Source organism: Carlito syrichta, unplaced genomic scaffold, assembly GCF_000164805.1.
Source record: "Carlito syrichta isolate Samal-C Ts95f unplaced genomic scaffold, Tarsius_syrichta-2.0.1 Scaffold144990, whole genome shotgun sequence".
Classification (NCBI taxonomy): Eukaryota; Metazoa; Chordata; class Mammalia; order Primates; family Tarsiidae; genus Carlito; species Carlito syrichta.
The window spans coordinates 108,741-126,298 of record NW_007089086.1 but is presented as its reverse complement, the minus strand read 5'-3'; the positions used below and the strand labels follow the sequence as shown (position 1 = coordinate 126,298).

The window sequence follows — 17,558 nt, the reverse complement described above, 5'->3', positions numbered from 1 at the left end:
CAGTAAGCTATGATTGTGTCACTCCACTCCAGCCTGGGAGACACAGGAAGCATCCTGAACAGGCAGGAGTCAGCCTGTCTAGGCTTTGGTCCTCTGTTAAGAATATTGCCTCTCAGATGTGTTCAAGGTAAGGGGGTGGGGGAGCAGGTATGAAATGAGATTTGCATTTTGAAAAGATCACTGGCTACATGATTTGTAATAAAAATTAAGCTATTTTCATAGTACAGATACGCGGTCATTATGTTGGACTGTTGAAAGTGGCTGGAGAACATATCTGAAACAAATTCTTAAGAGCATATTGACAGCTTGTGAATGGGTTTAGACAGGAATTGTGGGTAATGGAGACAGCCGTGTGCTTCCGGCTGGCTTGTGTGGAGTCCGGTGCTGCTGTTACTCCTCTCATCCGTCCACTCGTGAAAACCTAATAAACTCTTGACATAATCTCAGAATTACAGAAAACTTGCGATGGTACACTGAATTCCTGTATGCCCTTTACTGAGATCACTCAAATGGTAACATTACATTTGCTTGACCTCTTTTTCTGAGTGCAGTTGAAATTGGATTGCTGACACCATGCCCCTTTTACCCCTAATTACATCAATACATCAAACATGTATTTCTTAAAAAACAAGGACATTCTCTTACGTAGCCACACAGTTACCAAAATCAAGAAGTTAATGCCATCTGCTAATCTACAGACCTTATTCAAATTTCACCAATTATCCCTATAATGGTATTTACAGAAAATTGCGATCATTCGTTGTACTTGGTTGTCAGGTCTCTTCAAAGTCGTATCTGAAACTGTTTCACTGTCTTGTCATTCATAACTTTGTGTAGTTTGATAAATATAGGCCCTTAAGTTGGTTTTGTCTGGTATTCCCTCAAGATGAGACCATTTTTAAACTCACTACAATGTGCCTCTTCCCCACTTCCTTGTTGCCCAAAGTCAGCAGTGACGTTGCAGTTGCAAAATCTAATGGACAGCACAGGATAAAGCTGAGCTCAGTGACAACGCGCACAGAGATCTGTCTGCTTACCTTCACACCGTTTACCCTACGGGAATACCAAACGACTGGTAGATACTGGAACCCATCATGCACTGTTCATGTCTCCGTGACAGGGCATGTGTTTTCATACTTGAAAGTCTTTACTCAATATGGGCCAAAAGTCTTTGAATCACCTAGAACCTTGCAGAAATGCAGAATCTGCATTCTAACGCTATCCCTCAAGTAATCTGCATGCTGAAGTTTAAGAACACTTCACCCTTCTTGTGTTCTGGATTGGAACACTTTACTCTTCTTCCTCTGCAAATTTCAATTAAGTAGTTGAAGCTGTACTTGGATCACTATATCTGTGGAATTCCTCTCCTTGCCATATTTCATCTGCCTTAATTGCTCTTTTGCTGCCTTCTCCTAGGTGGAGTCACATATTCCCTCTTCTTTATAGAATATTTGTATCATACATGTATGCCCATCACACTATAGTCAATAGTTATTTGTTTCCCCATGTTATAATTTTGATTTCCTGTGATTCGCCTTTGATTTTCAGCACTCTTGCCTGACACACAGTAGATGCTCAAGAAGTGCTGAATGCTAATTTTACTTAATTCTGCAGAAATCACTAGGAGTAAAATTAACAGCTAGCTGTTTAAGACATATATAGGGTGAAATTTTTCATTACATTATTGATGTATTTCCATTAATTGTCTGCCTAATACATTTATACTGCCTTATTTTTTAAAGTCAGAAGAGCAATGTTAAAAAATATCTTCTTTAATACAGCATATATTTTCATTTTTGCCTGTTCCCTTTTTTTTTTTTGAGTTGGAGTCTCACTCTGTCGCTTAGACTGGAGTGCAGTGGCCGCTCCCAGCCACCACAGCCTCGACCTGCTGGGCTCCGGCGATCCTCCCACCTCAGCCTTCCAAGTAGCTGGAACTACAGGCACGCGCTACCACACCCAGCTAATTTTTGATTTATTGTAGAGATGAGGTCTCGCCAAGTTGCCTAGGCAGGTCTTGAACCCGCGGGCTCAGGCAATCCACTCATCTCAGCCTCCCAAAGTGCTGGGATTACAGGCTGAGCCACTGAGCCTGGCCCTGCCTATTCCCTTTCAGCCATATACATGCTTTACAATGTATATGTACATGTTTCAAAGAGAAAAATCATAATTTTAATTAAGATAAATACATAATTATATTCTATACCGCACTCACTCTTCATTGTTTTTTCAAATGACCACCTAACATTGCTGAAACAGTATCAGTTATTCCCTAGCTGGTGGAAATGATAGTTATTATTATAATCATCAAGATACTGCTATTATGGACATTCTTAAGATATTCATCTTCTTGGATACATTTTTTTTTCTTTTTGAAAAAAGTTTAGTCTCAGGATAAATTCCAACAAGTGGAATTATACCATTAAAAAAGCACCTTAATATAACCTATACTTTCCTGTATTTCTTTGGGTTTATCCCCCTAAGTATAGACCATTTTTCTTCATCCTAGGTGCTTTTGTTTTTGTTCTTGTTTTTTTCTTTCTCTTTAACTTTTCACCGTAGAAAATTTTCAAACACAAGAGGAGACTAGAATAGTGAACTGTGTGCCTGTCTTTCAGCTTCAGCAATAATCAACTCATGATGAGTCTTGTTTCATCTCTCTCCCATCAGCTTTTCCACTACAGCATTTTAAAGCAAGTCCAAACATATCTTCTCATCTGCATATTTGTCAGTGTGAATCACTAACAAACTAAACAAAGTGTATATGGGTGTATGTGTTTATGTAACCATAATGCATTATTACATCTAACAAAATAACAGTAATTCATATCCAACAACTAAACCATGTTTAAATTTGTCTGTTTCAAAAACTGTGTGTATACTCATAGAGTTGATTTGTTCACATCAGAATCTCAGCAGGGTCGACACGTTGCATTTGGTTGACATAAGGGTAAACGTTACATGGTTGTAAATGTACCCAACACAGAAGTAAAATATCTTCTTTCTCTTATACCACAAAATTCTTTGATGAGTATGTTTCCATCCTGACCGAAACTTGTAAGATTTTTTAAGGCTGCCTGTTCCAGTGTAGTATAAGGTCAGCCACATCCCTATTACTGTTTTCACGTTGTTACTACTTTCTCATTACCACAAAAAATGTTAAGATGAACGCAGCTGTAAATAGAGACTGCTTCATATTTAAGATTAGGCCAGATTATTGGAATAATGTGGTCAGATTACAGAATTAACAGTTCAGTAAAAATTTATTATGAGAAGGCACAAAAGTAAACAAAAGTTTTTTAAAAAAATTTTAATTAGTTAATTTTCTTTGAGTCAGAGTCTCACTCCGTCACCTGGGCTGGAGTGCAGTGGCATACTCATGGCCACGCCAGCGTTGACCCACTGGGCTCCAGTGATCCTTCTGCCTCAGCCTTCCAAGTAGCCAGAACTACAGGTGCATGCTACCATACCCGGCTGAGAGTTTTTTTTAATCACACAGAGTTTATTAAAAGATACATAGTTTGCGGCCGGTACACAGGCTTGCACCTGTAATCCTGGCCCTTTGGGAGGCCAAGGTAGGAGGATCACTTGAGCCCAAGAGTTTGAAATGAGCCTGGGCAGCACAGTAAGCACATGCCATAACCCTCCTCCACCCTCACAAAAAAAGTCAGCAGGGTGTCGTGTGGCTATATTCCTAGCTCCTTGGGAGGCTGAGGCAGGAGGATTGCTTGAGCCCAGTAGGTCAAGGCTGCAGTAAGCCATGATTGTGCGACTGCATTCTAACCTGAGTGACAGTGTGTCACACACACACACACAAACAACATACAGCTTGGAGGTCTGGTAATGCATCTTACAGTGCTTCCCAAAAGGCTTTTATTGATTCTGAAATTATCTGAAATATTCGAGAGTGCAGGATTTACTGTACTCATGCCAGAAGTGATGATTATGATGTCAAAACTATGTTATCGGCAAAAACGTAAACATTTGTAGTGTCTGATGCATGAGCTCTCAGTTAATGTTACCTATTACCATTTTCATTATCATCATCATCTTCAAGTCCATCTACTGCTATTTCGAGACATCCATTTTTAACATTTAACTCTTTAATCTGTCTGAAATGTATTTTAATGTTTACATGTCTTACAATGCTGCATGAGGTAGGGATCTCATTTTCGTTTTTATTTCTTCCAAAGCGTCCTTATTTAATGCCACTAATTACAGAGGAAAGTTAGTTATTTGAAGTGTGGCTCGGAGGCAGACTGCTTGGGTTTGAATTCTGGCCCTTCCGTGATTCAACTATGATTTGGGAAAGGCTAGTCAAGGAGAATAATAATAATTCTTACTTTACAGGGTTGTACAGATTAAAGTAATCAACTGATATAAAGCCCTTCAGCCAGTGCTGGTATACAAGGAATGCTTCATAAGAATTTGTTGCTATTGTAATTATCACTTAACAGTGTGCAGGCTGTTGTTTGCACACTGGTAAGAAATACCCTCTTCATGATATGATGAACCCTTGAGTCTATCTCTAGGCTTTTAAAATAAAATCATCTTGGTCTGGCTTCTGTCAGAACCACCGTAGTTTTATGAAATATTTTTCCTAAAGACCACCATTTTTTAATGATTATCACGTAATAGTACATTGTGATATGTGACACCTCCTCCTATTGATCATTTAAAAATGTGATTGACTATTCTTCAACATTTCCCTCTGAGATAAACTTCTGTGATTCTTATTAGAATTATATTTATAAGTTAATTTGGGGGAAATTGACCTCTTGAGTTACTACTTTCTCCTGACAGGAACAGGGTTATATCTCTTTATATAAAAACATCCTCTATGTTTCTCAGTAAACTTTTGATGTGTTCTTATTGTAGGCCTTTTGTTAAGTTTGATCTGAAATATTCTATGTTTTCATGGGTTTGGGGAAATTTATTCCTTTACATATGCTATCTAGTTACTACTGGTACTTATAAAGCTTCTGATTTTTATAAATGTGTTTTATAATAAAACTCTAAGTATAACAGGTATTCATTTGACTCTTCAGTTTTTGAGGTAGATGATTACCTCATCTGAAAATGCATTACCTTAGTTTGTATGACTTTTTAATGTTAAGAATTTAACTATGTAGACAATCAAAAATATGTTGATGATTTTCTTTATTCTTCTAATTGCATTCAAGCATTGACAATGTCTTTATCCCCATTCAAAGCACTCTAAGGAGTTTCATTATAATGTATTCAAATTTTATTGTATGGTTTTAATATTTTACTTTAAATTCTTGGAATTAAGTAGAATTTATTCTGATTCATGGTATTAAATGAGTATGTAATAAACCTTTGTTGAGAAAGACTAACAAAAATGTTCATTGGATGGTCACCACTTTCCCACTGATACACAGTTCTTTCCTGATCATATAATAAACAATGCAGTTTATTTCCTAAATATAAGCAAAACAGAATCTACACTCTTGTAGGTTTTTGACATACCATGATTTTCTCAATACTTATTCCAGTAATTGCTTTTATAGTTTTCTCTGTTTAGTCTTCTCAATGGGGTTTAGAATTAGTTTAAGTTAACCAAATTCTATTAGAACTTCCAGTTACGTTGCATTCAACATATGAACTAGTAGGAAGAACTGATATTTTTATTACTCTCACCAAACAGAATGCTGTTTCTCCTCATTTATTTAAACGTTCTATTTTGTTTATGAATAATACTTAATAATTTTCATTGAGTGGGTGTCACACATTTCTTGTGAAGAATGTGCCTGTGTATTTTTATTCATGTGCATGACTCATGAAAAGTGAATATTAAAATTAAGGACTTACATTTATCCTTTTATTAAATTTTATTTTCTTAGAATGCAAAAATAATAAGTATAAACAATGTAAAAAGCATATAAAGTACAAGAACTGAAAATGTGACATACCAGGTGATGGAAATATGGTACAGTCGCCTACAAATTTATTTTCAGCTAGACTTCCTTTCATTTCCGTCTTTTTTAACAATGTTTCAAAGTGAAAATGAAGAGGCACATCTGGAAAAATAAAGTTAAAAAGATATTTACAGTGAACACCACTCTTCACAGCCTGTAAGATGACTTTCTTTCTACAAATAAGCTTTAAAAAATAAGCAAATCTTGCTCATCTATCAGAAGTGGTGAACTACTCTTTCCAAGCATATTGGTAGCATTATTACTGATTAAATGTACTGAATAAACAAACAAATTGAAAAGCTAACAGGTGAATGAGTTCACGAACTTCCTAAAACAGTGCATAAGATGAGCAGTAATTGGAAATATAAATAAATACTAGTAATAGATGATTGGAAACAAATGTACTCAAGAGGTCTTTAAGAAAACCTACAGCAAACCCTGGCTGACTCTAAATCCATTCCGCCCCACACTTTGCATTTGAAATAATGAGGTTTCCAGAATGCATAATTATATGGTTTTTATTACCTGGGGGGTGGGGGCACTATAATTGAAATGCGACCTTGTACAAAAACATCAAAGTTCACATTCCCTTAGTTCGCTAAGATGATAAATCACAAATGAATCTACTTTTACAAACATCAAAACTAGTTCTCTTTCTTTAAAAAGCGACTTAGAGACATTCAGCTTGCTATGTTTATGTTCTAGCCTGTCAAAACCAATGAGGAGCTAAGTAATTAAGTAAATGTGCTTCATTACCTAATTAATAAAATTAATTAGTTAAAGAGTTTTTTCTTTCAAGAATGTGAAAACATGCACACTGGTAATGAATAAGTGTAAAAATAAAAATGTAAAAACAAAAATCATTTTTGAAAGCATCTATTACTAGACACACATACACTTTTCCCTAAGAAACATAAAGACATATTTTATAAGGCAGTTGATATATTGGAAGTGTTACTACTGAAAGAAGGTACTTATTTTTAAGAAAACTAATTATGAACACATAAATCAGGATAGACCCAGGAAGGGTCTGGATTTTAAACAAGGAAAAGATGTCTCTCTCTTGCAAATGATGTATTTTAATGGGAAGTGTAGAAAAATAGGCAAAACAAAAATTGGTTCATGAGTAACATCAAGGAGTTTGTCCCAAGGCACAGAGGTAGGATAGGTTGGAATCCTAGCATTATAATACGACATATGAAAACTATATGACAAAATTAAAATAAAATATATATTTATATATTATATCTCTCTTAAGATGCTGCTTAAACATTTCAGGATTCTGTTAGTTTCCTAAACATAATTTTGTTTGTTAACAATTAAATTTATTTCTCCAAAACAATATTATTTACTGTTAGAAAGAGAACATCACTCATTCTGCCACTGTTCTTTGAGCTGTGGGGAAAAAATGGTGTAACGAGGGAAGGTCCTTGTTCCATGTATATATATTTTTTAGTACCTACGGTGTGACCTGTCAACTTTTATAAAGATATTTCTTATCACTTTATTGTACTTAGTATTATTATTATTAGAAAGCAGGATTTATCTAGAGGACAGAAAAGCTCCCACGGTGGGAGGGGACCTGAATGGGTTGCCCGTACTTATTATTTATACTCCAGCTATCTTAAACTAGAATACAAGCACCTTGAGGGATTTATTTTTATTTATACTCCTAGCACCTACTTAGTAGGTATTAGGGTTTTTATTAAATGAATGCAAGAAGGAATGGCAAACCCTAACTAATATAGTAAATAAATACTCTAATCTTATTTAGAGGGGGAATATGAGTCTTAGGATAAAGGATGTTTTTTCCAGTTCTCAGTGTTCTATCAATTGCTAATAAGAAAACTAGGAGTCTGGTTCTGGAGACCGACTAACTCAGATGAAATCCAGTTCATCATTCATTAGCTGAGTGATCTGGGATAAGTAATCTCTAATCCTAATTTTCCTGTACGTAAGATGAAGAGGACAAAAATATTCTCATGTAGTTGTTAAGAATTAAATAAGAAAACATGATGTGTTCAGTATATAAAGGGCCCAGTGTATACTCACACTAAATGTGAGCTGCATTATTATTGTTACATTGACTGCTTCCTTCTATTATTAAGGTTTTCTCACAGATAGTACCCGTGAAGTACTTATTTCAAAGTAGGGTGTAGCTGAAAGGTCCCTCTACTACTTGTGAAAACTAAATTGAGATTCAGGGTAGTAGGATAGGTACAAAACATAGTGCTTTACAAAGACCAGTACCTTGATTTTGAGAACGTAAAAGATGATTAGAATCACAAGCTGAAAAGGAAAAGCCCATTTGCGATCTCCCCCAATAAAGAGAAGAGCCTGAGATAACTACTGTGAAGGGTTTTTCCTTTCCCCCCTGAATATTTACTTCAGTTCCAACATAGACAAGACTGTAAACCCCCTCCCCCCCAAAAAATTAAGAATTAGAAGTGAAAAACCACTTTAGAGATGTGGGAGTGTACATGCCTCCTTTATAGATTATATATACTCTTGAGGCTCGAAAGTCGACTATACTTGTAGATAGACGGTTTTCTTCCCTCTTGGAGAAATTCAATGCAGGTTATAAATGGAGGAATATACAGTACGGAAAACTACACGCAAAACAGAACATTAGAAAAAGAATGCTGAATTATTATTACATTTTAACAGCACAGCCATGTTACCAATAAAATGCCCAAAATTTAACAAAAAAGATGAAAAACTAGTTATTTCCCAAAGTAAATAAAATTGGATTGGAAGGAATTAAAGCATCAACTTACACAGATAGAACATTAACTCCACATGTGACTAGATTAATTCCTCTATGAAAGCTGCACTATTCCTCTATGAGATCTTTGACTAGTTGTTCTGATATCTAGTGACAAAATAATTGATAAAATTTTTATTGATTCTTTGTATTCATAGGATTAGACTGCACTACAGAAAATATCCAGAGTTACTTAGAAATTTTTATGAGGAGGCTTACCTGACGGCAACGAAAGAACAGAATGGAAAGAGGAATCTAACTCTGATACATGTTCTCTTAACCGCTGAGACTTTGAATTGTGTTCACAGCTACTCCAAGTTGAAGGTGACTGCAGACAAGGAATTTGTGTAGTATTTAAAAATGCTGTTTCTTTTGAAGGCAACGTCTGCAAGGAAGAAAAATAAAGACAATTTTTGCTTGAAAACTGAATGAGAGATAGTATAATAGCTATCATACAGTATATGAAAACACCAGAAGAAAGTCCTGGATTAATATTAGTAAGTCACCTTGGAGGAAGAGCTTCAAAATGACATAGAATAGGTGAGAGAAGTTATTGATGAACTGGCTATGAATCTAGTGAGATCTGACTAGCCCCTTTTCAGTTTTTCAAAATGAATAGTAATGTCTATGAAAATGGGACATTCTTTTATTTTAGGAAATCACAGTAAAGAGAAAATAATCCATGGATATGGCATATTTCTATATTTTTATAGGTCATCTTTAATTTCAATAAGATTTTATAATTGTCTTGTATGAAAGTCATATATTTTGTTAGATATATTTCTAATTAACTAATTATATCAATTGTAAAAGGGACTTAGAAACACAATTAACTTTTATATATTGAACGTATTCTACAATTTTGCTAAACTTTCTTATTCCAATTATATAAGCATATTAGTTGCAAATAATAACAGTTTAATTTCTTTCATTCAGTCCTAATAGCTTCTTTATTATTTAGGGGGTTCCAACTATGCGGGATGAGTTCACCAGTTCAATAATGAATAGAAATTACCAAAGAAATTACCATTCTTGTTTTATTCCTGATTATAATGGGAATGCTTGCTTAATTTATCAGAATGAATAATGATGTGAATTGCAGGATTTTTTATTTTTATTTGTGGTATGTTCTTTATGAGGATGTATTACTAGCTTGCAAAAGAATTCTTTAAAAACATATTAATGTCAAATTTAATCATATGGTTTTTCTGAACCTATTAAAATGATTACATGGTTTTTCTTCTCTCATTTATTAATGTGGTGAGTTGCAGTAACATATTTTTAAATGTCAAGTCAAACTTACATTTATCAAGTTTATTAGCCTTTTCAAGGCACCAGTCATTGGACTTGTTGACTTACTTTATTGATTGTTGTATATTTCATTGATTCCTACCCTGCTTTCTTTAAGATTAATCAAATATTTGTTATATTTTCCTCACTACTAACTTATTTATGCATTCTTTTACTGTGGTTTCCATAGAGATTACAACATGTATCTTTCACCTACTGGCTTTTACAGTACAACACAAATTACTCCTTTTACTACTTCCCTGAAAACACTGGGACATTAGAACGCTTCAACTCCATTTACTTGCCTCTTTCTTTCTGTGCTTCTACTGTAGGCATTTTAATTCTATGTATATTTACAGTCCCACAATATATTGCCATTATTGTTTTTATAATCAACATTCATGTATACTACCGATAGATTTATCCCTTCTCACTGCTCTTAGCTCTGCCCTACAATTCCCTACTTCTATCTGGTATCATATTCTTTCTCCCTTTACTATTATTATTGTATAGATTTGCTATGAGCAAATTCTCTCAGTTTTGAACATATTTCATAATATTTTTGTGGATGTAGAATTCCTGTTTGGATTTTTTTTTTCCATTCAGTACTTTAAGGATACTTTCATTCTTATGGCTTCCACTGTTTCTGCTGATTAGTTAGCTGTTGGTCTTATTGTTGCCCCCAGTTGAAGGAAATGTGCCTTTTTTACTCTGGTTGTTTTTACTATTTTCTTTCTGTCTTTGCTTTGATAGTAGGCTTACTGTAAGATGTTGTCTTAGTCCATTTGGGTTGCTATAATAAAATACCATAATCTGGGTGGCTTATAACATAAATTTATTTCCCACAGTTCTGGGTGCTGGAAAGTCATAGATCAAAATGCTAGCAGGTTTAGTGTCCAGCAAGGGTCCACTTTCTTATAGGTAGATAGTCATCTTTTTGCTGTACCCTCAAATGGTGGAAGCTGAGGGAGCTCTCTGGAGTTCCTTTTATGAGGGTACTAATTCCATTCATGAGGGCTCTCCCTTATAACCTAATAACCTCCCAAAAAGCTCCATCTCCAAATAGCATCACAGTGGGGATTAGATTTCTGCATAAAATGTTTGGGGGTATGTATTTATCCTACAGCATTCCACTGCATTCCCCCAATATACATGTCTTCACATGCAGAATACATTTATTCCATTCCCACAACCCCCAAAGTCTTAACTCATTCCAGCATCAACTCAAAAGTCCAAAGTCAAAAATGGCATCTAAATCATATATGAATGAGACTCAAAGTATAATCCATTCCAAGGCAAATTCCTTTCCAGCTGAGAACCTGTGAAACCAGATAGGCGTGTGATTTCAAAATACAATGGTGGGGTATAGATAGGATATATATTTCAATTCTAAAAAAAAGAGATAGGAAAGAAGAAAAAAATGGCAGGTCCCATCTCTACAGCTATTACCAATTAAATTCCTGAGCCTGTGACTCTCACAGGAGGTGATTCTGCCTCTGCCATTCTTGCAAACTGGAGTTACACACCTGTGGTTCTCCCAGGCTAGAATTGTGCATCAGTGGCTTTGTCGGTCATGGCCCAAACCACAGTTGCCTATGTGCCAGCAGAGACTGTGCCATGCAGACACCATCAACAGTTTCCTACTTTATCCTCTGGAGGGGTGGTCACCACAGCCTGCGCTTCACTAGGATCCACTGGAGCCACACCTGGTTGGCCAAGACACCAGTGTGGGGAGCAAAGCCAATGATGTGAGGTACCATTGGGTAGTGCAGGCTTAGGTGGCCCTGCATTTGAAACAGCTTTGCCCTAAGGGCCTTTGCATTCTGGTCCTGTGGTAGGAGGGCAGTCTTGATGATCCCCAAATTGTCTTCAGGGTCATTCTTCCATTGTCTTGGTCAATAACACCTAACTTCTGTAGAGATGTCTGATCCATACTAATCTCCTTATCACAAGGTCCCTTAGCCGCACCCTTGATGTCCTCTTCAGAACAGGCTTTCTCATTCTTTACAATATGGATAGGCTAAGAATTTTTCAAATCTTTAAGTTCTGCTTCCTTTTTGATTTCCTTCTTTAAGTCATTTCTCTCCTCTGATATTTTACCATAAGCAGTCAGAAGGAACTAGGCTGATCTTAGCATTTTTCTTAGAGAGTTCTTCAACCAAATATCCAATGTCATTGCTTGTAAGTTTTACCTTCCACAAAACACTCGAGCATGAACACATTTTAGTCAAACTCTTTGCCACTTTATAATGTGAATTATGTTTCTTCCAGTTTCCAATAATCTGTTCCTCATTTCCATCTGAGAGTTCATCAGAATGGCCCTTAACATCCATATTTCTACTAACATTCTATTCAGGTTTATTTAGATATTCTCTAAGGAGACTGAAGCTTTCTCTATAGCTCTCTTTTTTCTTTTTGAGTGTGTACCAGAATCACCTTTAAGGATCTATTCACAGCAATGTAGGTGTTTTCTAGTATGTACGCCAACTCTTCCAGATTTAATCCGTTCCCCAGTTCCAACGCTGCTTCCACCTTTTCAGGCATTTGTTACAGCAGTACTCTCACTTCTCAGTACAATAATCAGATCCAAGAGAAAAAGGAAAAGTGGGGGATAGGAAGTTCGTTACAGGAAATAGCTCACACAAAAATGAAGGTCAAGAAGACTCATGATCTGCTGTTTACAGAAAATCTGGTGGTACAGCTCATTTGGAATCTGAAGGCCTCAGAACCAAAGGAGCTAATGGTGTAAATCCCAGCCTGAGTCCAAAGGCCTTAGGATCACAGGGCCAGTGATGCAAGCTCAAGTCCAAAGGCTTGAACTTTAGGAGTGCCAATGTCCAAGGAAAGAAGATGGATGTCTTGTCTCAAGTAGAAATGGTAAATTCATCCTTCCTTCACCTTTTGGTTCTATTCATGTCCTCAACAGATTGAATGATGTCCACTTGCATTGGTGAGGGTGATCTTCCAGCCTAATGACTCAAAAATCATAATCTCTTCTTGATGGGCCCTGTCAGTTATTAACAGAAATAATGTTTTACCAGCTATCTGGGCATCCCTTATCCCAGTCAAATTGACATGTAAAATTTACCATCACATATGCCTTAATTTCTAAGTATTTGTTCTTTTTGAGGTTCACAGAACTTCTCAACTTCATGAGTTGATGGTCATTTATTAGTCTGGGGAATCGTTTTTTCCTTCAAAAGTTAATTCTGCCCTATTCCCACTCCTTTTTTTTCTAGACTCCAATAACATATACAAAAACATGAGTGTTTCCCTCACACATTTCTCTGTTTTCTGTATTCTTTCATTGTTTTACCTTTGTGCTTCCATTTTAGTATTTTCTATTAAGTAATCATTTACCTCTCTAATCCTATCTTTTGCTTTATCTAATTTGTAGTTAAATTCATCTGATAAGGCATTAATTTTCCATATTTTCAGTTTGAGAATGATCATATAATTCTTTCTTTCAAATGGATTCTGATTATCAGGTGAAATCTATTTGTCTATTCTATCTTTCCTCTATTTTTTGAACATATTAATCACAATAATTTAAAAGTTCTTGACAGCTAAATATAATACAAGAATCCCTTGAGGAACTATCTTTATTGTCTCTTTTTACTCTTGAATTTGGTCATGTAGTCCTTTTTGGAATAAGACAGCATCTTATAGTAAGTCTGCTATAAAAGCAAAGACCCAGAAAAAATATTAAAAGCAGCCAGGGTGAAAAAAGCACTTCTCACAATTTGGCAAAAGGAAGGTGGTTCAAGTAAGGAGTAACAGTCTAGCTGATTTGAAGAGACAGATGTTAGAGTTGGGGCAGAACACAGTAGCTATGATTTGAAGAACAGAGTGTCAGAAAAGAAGTTTATGCAGAGCAAGAGTTCCAGAAATCCACATAGGCTGTCTTTCAGTCTTTTGCTAAATAATAATCTATATAATGCATGCATTAAAATTATACTAGCCCAGTTTACGAACAATTAATTTCCAGGGACTGGAAAAGAATGACATGAAAAACTAAAAGAATAAAAAATATATGTAAGAAACAAAAAACAAATGGCAAGAGGTAGATTTAAGCCTAATCCTATCATGATTACATCAAATGTAAATGGTCTAAACACTTCAATTAAAAGGCAAAAACTTTCAAATCAGGTAAAAAAAGCAATGCCCAGATATATATACTGTCTGAAAAAAAACCACTTTAAATATACAGTCATAGGTTAAAAGTAAAAGTACGGAGCAGCTACACCACCCGTGCACTAACCATTAAATTGCTATCAGCAAAACGGACAAATGTATTATAATCATAAAAAGGACAAATCATAAAGATATTTTAAAAAACTAGACATCTATGCATCTAAATACTCTTTTCAAGTATGCTAAAGGAACTTCAAAATATGAAGCAAAAACTGAAAGAACTAAAAGGAGAAAATGACACATCCATACTTATAGTTGGGAGTTCTGAACACCAGCAGAAAACACCAGCAGAAATAAAAGTCTAGATCAGTACTATTAACTAAGTGACTCTAATGACAGAAAACTACATCCAATATCAGCAGACTCCATACTCTTTTCAAGTGTGCATGGGACATTTACCAAGACAGTTTATATGCTGAGCCATAAGCAATCTCAATAAATTAAAAAGAACTGAAATAATAAAGAGCATGTTTTTTAATCATAATGATACTGAAATAAAAGTAACAATGATATTTGGAAAATCCCCAAATATTTGGAAATTAAACACAGTTCTAAATAATCCAGGGACAAATAAAAAATCAGATGAGAAATCAGAAAATATTTTGAACTGAAAACAACAACATATCAAAGTTTGTGTTCAGAAGCTAAGGCAGTGATCAAAATGAAAATTATAGGTTGATATAGAAAAAAGAAAGACTAAAAATCAATTTTATAAATTTGCTCTTCAAGAAGCTACAAAAAGAAAGGCAATTTAAACCCATAGTAAGCACCATTTATGTCCGATACCACCAAACACTCGGTAGAATGGATAAAATTAAAAGGGCTGAAATATTATGTTGTTGCTGGTGGCAATGTAAAATGATATCATCCAAAAAAATTACACAAAACGTTGTACGAGAATATTTATAGCAGCTTTATTCATAATAGCCCCAAATTAGCAACAACCCAAACGTCCAACAACAGATGAAGGGGAAAACACACAGTGATATAGTCACATTATGTCATACTATCCTGAGTGAATCCCCATTCCCCTGCTGTTTTCTTTTACCCCCACAGGCACCCACATTCTCATTTGCTTGCTCTGGATCCTCTTATTTGTATGCATTATTGTAGAAAACATTGCAATTTTAACACTTAAATATACATAGATGGTATTGTTCTACAGATCTCATTCTGGGCCCATGTGTCTATATACTGTATCACTGTACCATATACTGTACCATGTACCATATACTGTACCATGTACCATATACTGTATCACTGTCAGCCAGCATCTGGTATTCCCACCACCTACACACCCTCTTCCCCTTCTTTTTAAAAAGTATATACTTCGTTGCTATTCATGGGCTTTATCTGTCAATGCTCATTTTTGAACAGATTAAGTTTCAAAAAAATCCAGTTGAAATTCTGACGGAGATGACTTTTAATTCAGGAAACTGAATGTCTCTCACTTTTTAAGACTATTTTATATCCTATGTAAAAGCTTTACGCTTGTTCTGCAGCAATCTTATGTAAATTTTTTGTCAATTCTTAGAAAATAATCTGCTTTTGGTAATGTATCTTGTTTCTTATTATATTTTAAACTGGTTATTACTTATGTGGGAAAATGTTATTAGTTCTAATAATTTATTGATTCTGTTGGATATTCTATGAAATTAATTAATCTGAAAACAAAAACAGTTTTATTTCACCCTTAGGTTCTAAATAATTTTCCTTCAGAACTTTGGAGACATTTTTCTATTTTCTTCTAGCATTTAGAGTCATTGATAAAAATTTCAATGGCAGTTTCATTCTTAATCATTATAGATTAAGTGTTGCTTTGTTTCAGAAGCTTTAAGATGTTATGTTCTATATGTTCAAAAATTTCATGATAATCTGTTTAGGTGTGGTCTATTTATTAATTTTAATTTATAATAATCAAAAGTTTGTGAGCATTATCAAACTGAAGACACCATGCCTTTTTTTTATTCACGTATAAACGTATAATTTTTTCTGCGTCCTGGGAGATTTCTTTGACTTTGTATTCTAATTCTTATACTAAAGTTTTAACTAAATTAAACTAAAGTTTTAATTCCAGCAATTTTATTATCAATTTCTAAATTCTCCCCACCCCCCTTTTTTTCTATGATGGCTTCTTTATCATAACAGGCTACTCTGGAAGTTATTTTCTGTTCTTTGAATTCTTGATTTCCACCAAGGTCAGCCATATCCTCTTGGCTTTTCTCTTTCTTGCTTCTGGTTTCTCCTCGTATGTTTAATGACTCAGATATGCTGTACTGTTTTAACTCTACACCTCTATGTGTTTGTTCCCTCTTCTCTTCAATTAAGTCTTTACTCAAATGTCAGTTATTCCAGAAAGACCTTCTGCCTACCTAACCTATCTAATATAAACTCCCCTTTTCCCCTAGAACTCTCTATTGCCTCACTTTAGTTCTATTTTTTTCCCAAAGCACATATTTACATATTTTTTCTCTCCCAACTGGACATAAACTCCCTAAAGGAAGTAACCCTTAATATCTGGTCCACCTGGGCACTGTGTGGCACACGGTGGGTTCTTCGTATTTCTTACCCAGAAGACAGGAGAAGGGAGGGAAGAAAGAAGGGAAGGAAGGACATAATAAGCAAACTGTTCTAAATAGCTGTCTATCCCTCTGCTATTGTACATGAAGGTCTATTTCCCCAACAGGAATTCTTCTAGAATCTAGAGCTAGATCCTTTCTAGACATTTCACTTACATGGCTTTTGCATATAGGGATGGGACTTGTTAACTGGCAGGTTTGACCGAGTGGAATTCCGCATCCCCTGTCTCATTCATGTTAAACAGAGTCTAACTAGCTTTGTGCTGGTCCAGTATGAAAGAAAAGCATCCGTGAGAGCATGCTAAGAACATTAGCCATTTGAATGCAATGTATACAATTTTCTAATTTCTTTGGTTACGGGTAAAATATCATTTGGATTACAGTAGTCTATGTTAGTCTTTCAAGACTTTTCCTGATCAAGTAATGCTGGGCAATAAAATAATCTCTAGTAGGAACAAATAAATAAAAGAATAAGAAGAATATACACAAGAATTATTTTCTGACTCAAAGTGAGGAAGATATTTTGAACTCTGACTCAAAATCCAAAAGCCATAATAAAAAGATTGATAAATTCAATCACATAAAAACAGAAAAAAACTTCTGCATAAAAAAATAAGTAAAGTCACCAGGCCCAGTGGTTCATGCCTATAATCCCAGCAATTTGGGAGTCTGAGGCAAGAGAACTGCCTGAGCCCAGGGGTTCGAGATCAACCTGGGCAATTTGGCGAGACCTCGTGTCTGCAATAAATAAAGTAAAAAAAAAAAAAAAAAATCAGCCAGGCCTGGGGGCAC

The 17,558-nt window shown here is 35.2% G+C and overlaps 1 protein-coding gene across 4 annotated transcripts in view; it reads right to left on the bottom strand.

Moving 5' to 3' along the window:
* The window catches only part of KANSL1L (KAT8 regulatory NSL complex subunit 1 like), a 122,085-nt gene that overhangs the window by 12,163 nt on the left and 92,364 nt on the right, over positions 1–17,558 (bottom strand). For all 4 annotated transcript variants that reach the window (XR_503740.2, XM_008050364.2, XM_021708728.1 and 1 more), the window contains exons 6-7: positions 8,923–9,088; positions 5,934–6,041 (exon numbers count right to left, since the gene is read on the bottom strand). Coding sequence is in view for 3 of the 4 variants with exons in the window: in XM_008050364.2 (XP_008048555.1) it covers positions 5,934–6,041; positions 8,923–9,088 (274 nt within the window). In the remaining variant the exon portion in view is untranslated. The remainder of the gene's footprint in view (positions 1–5,933; positions 6,042–8,922; positions 9,089–17,558) is intronic.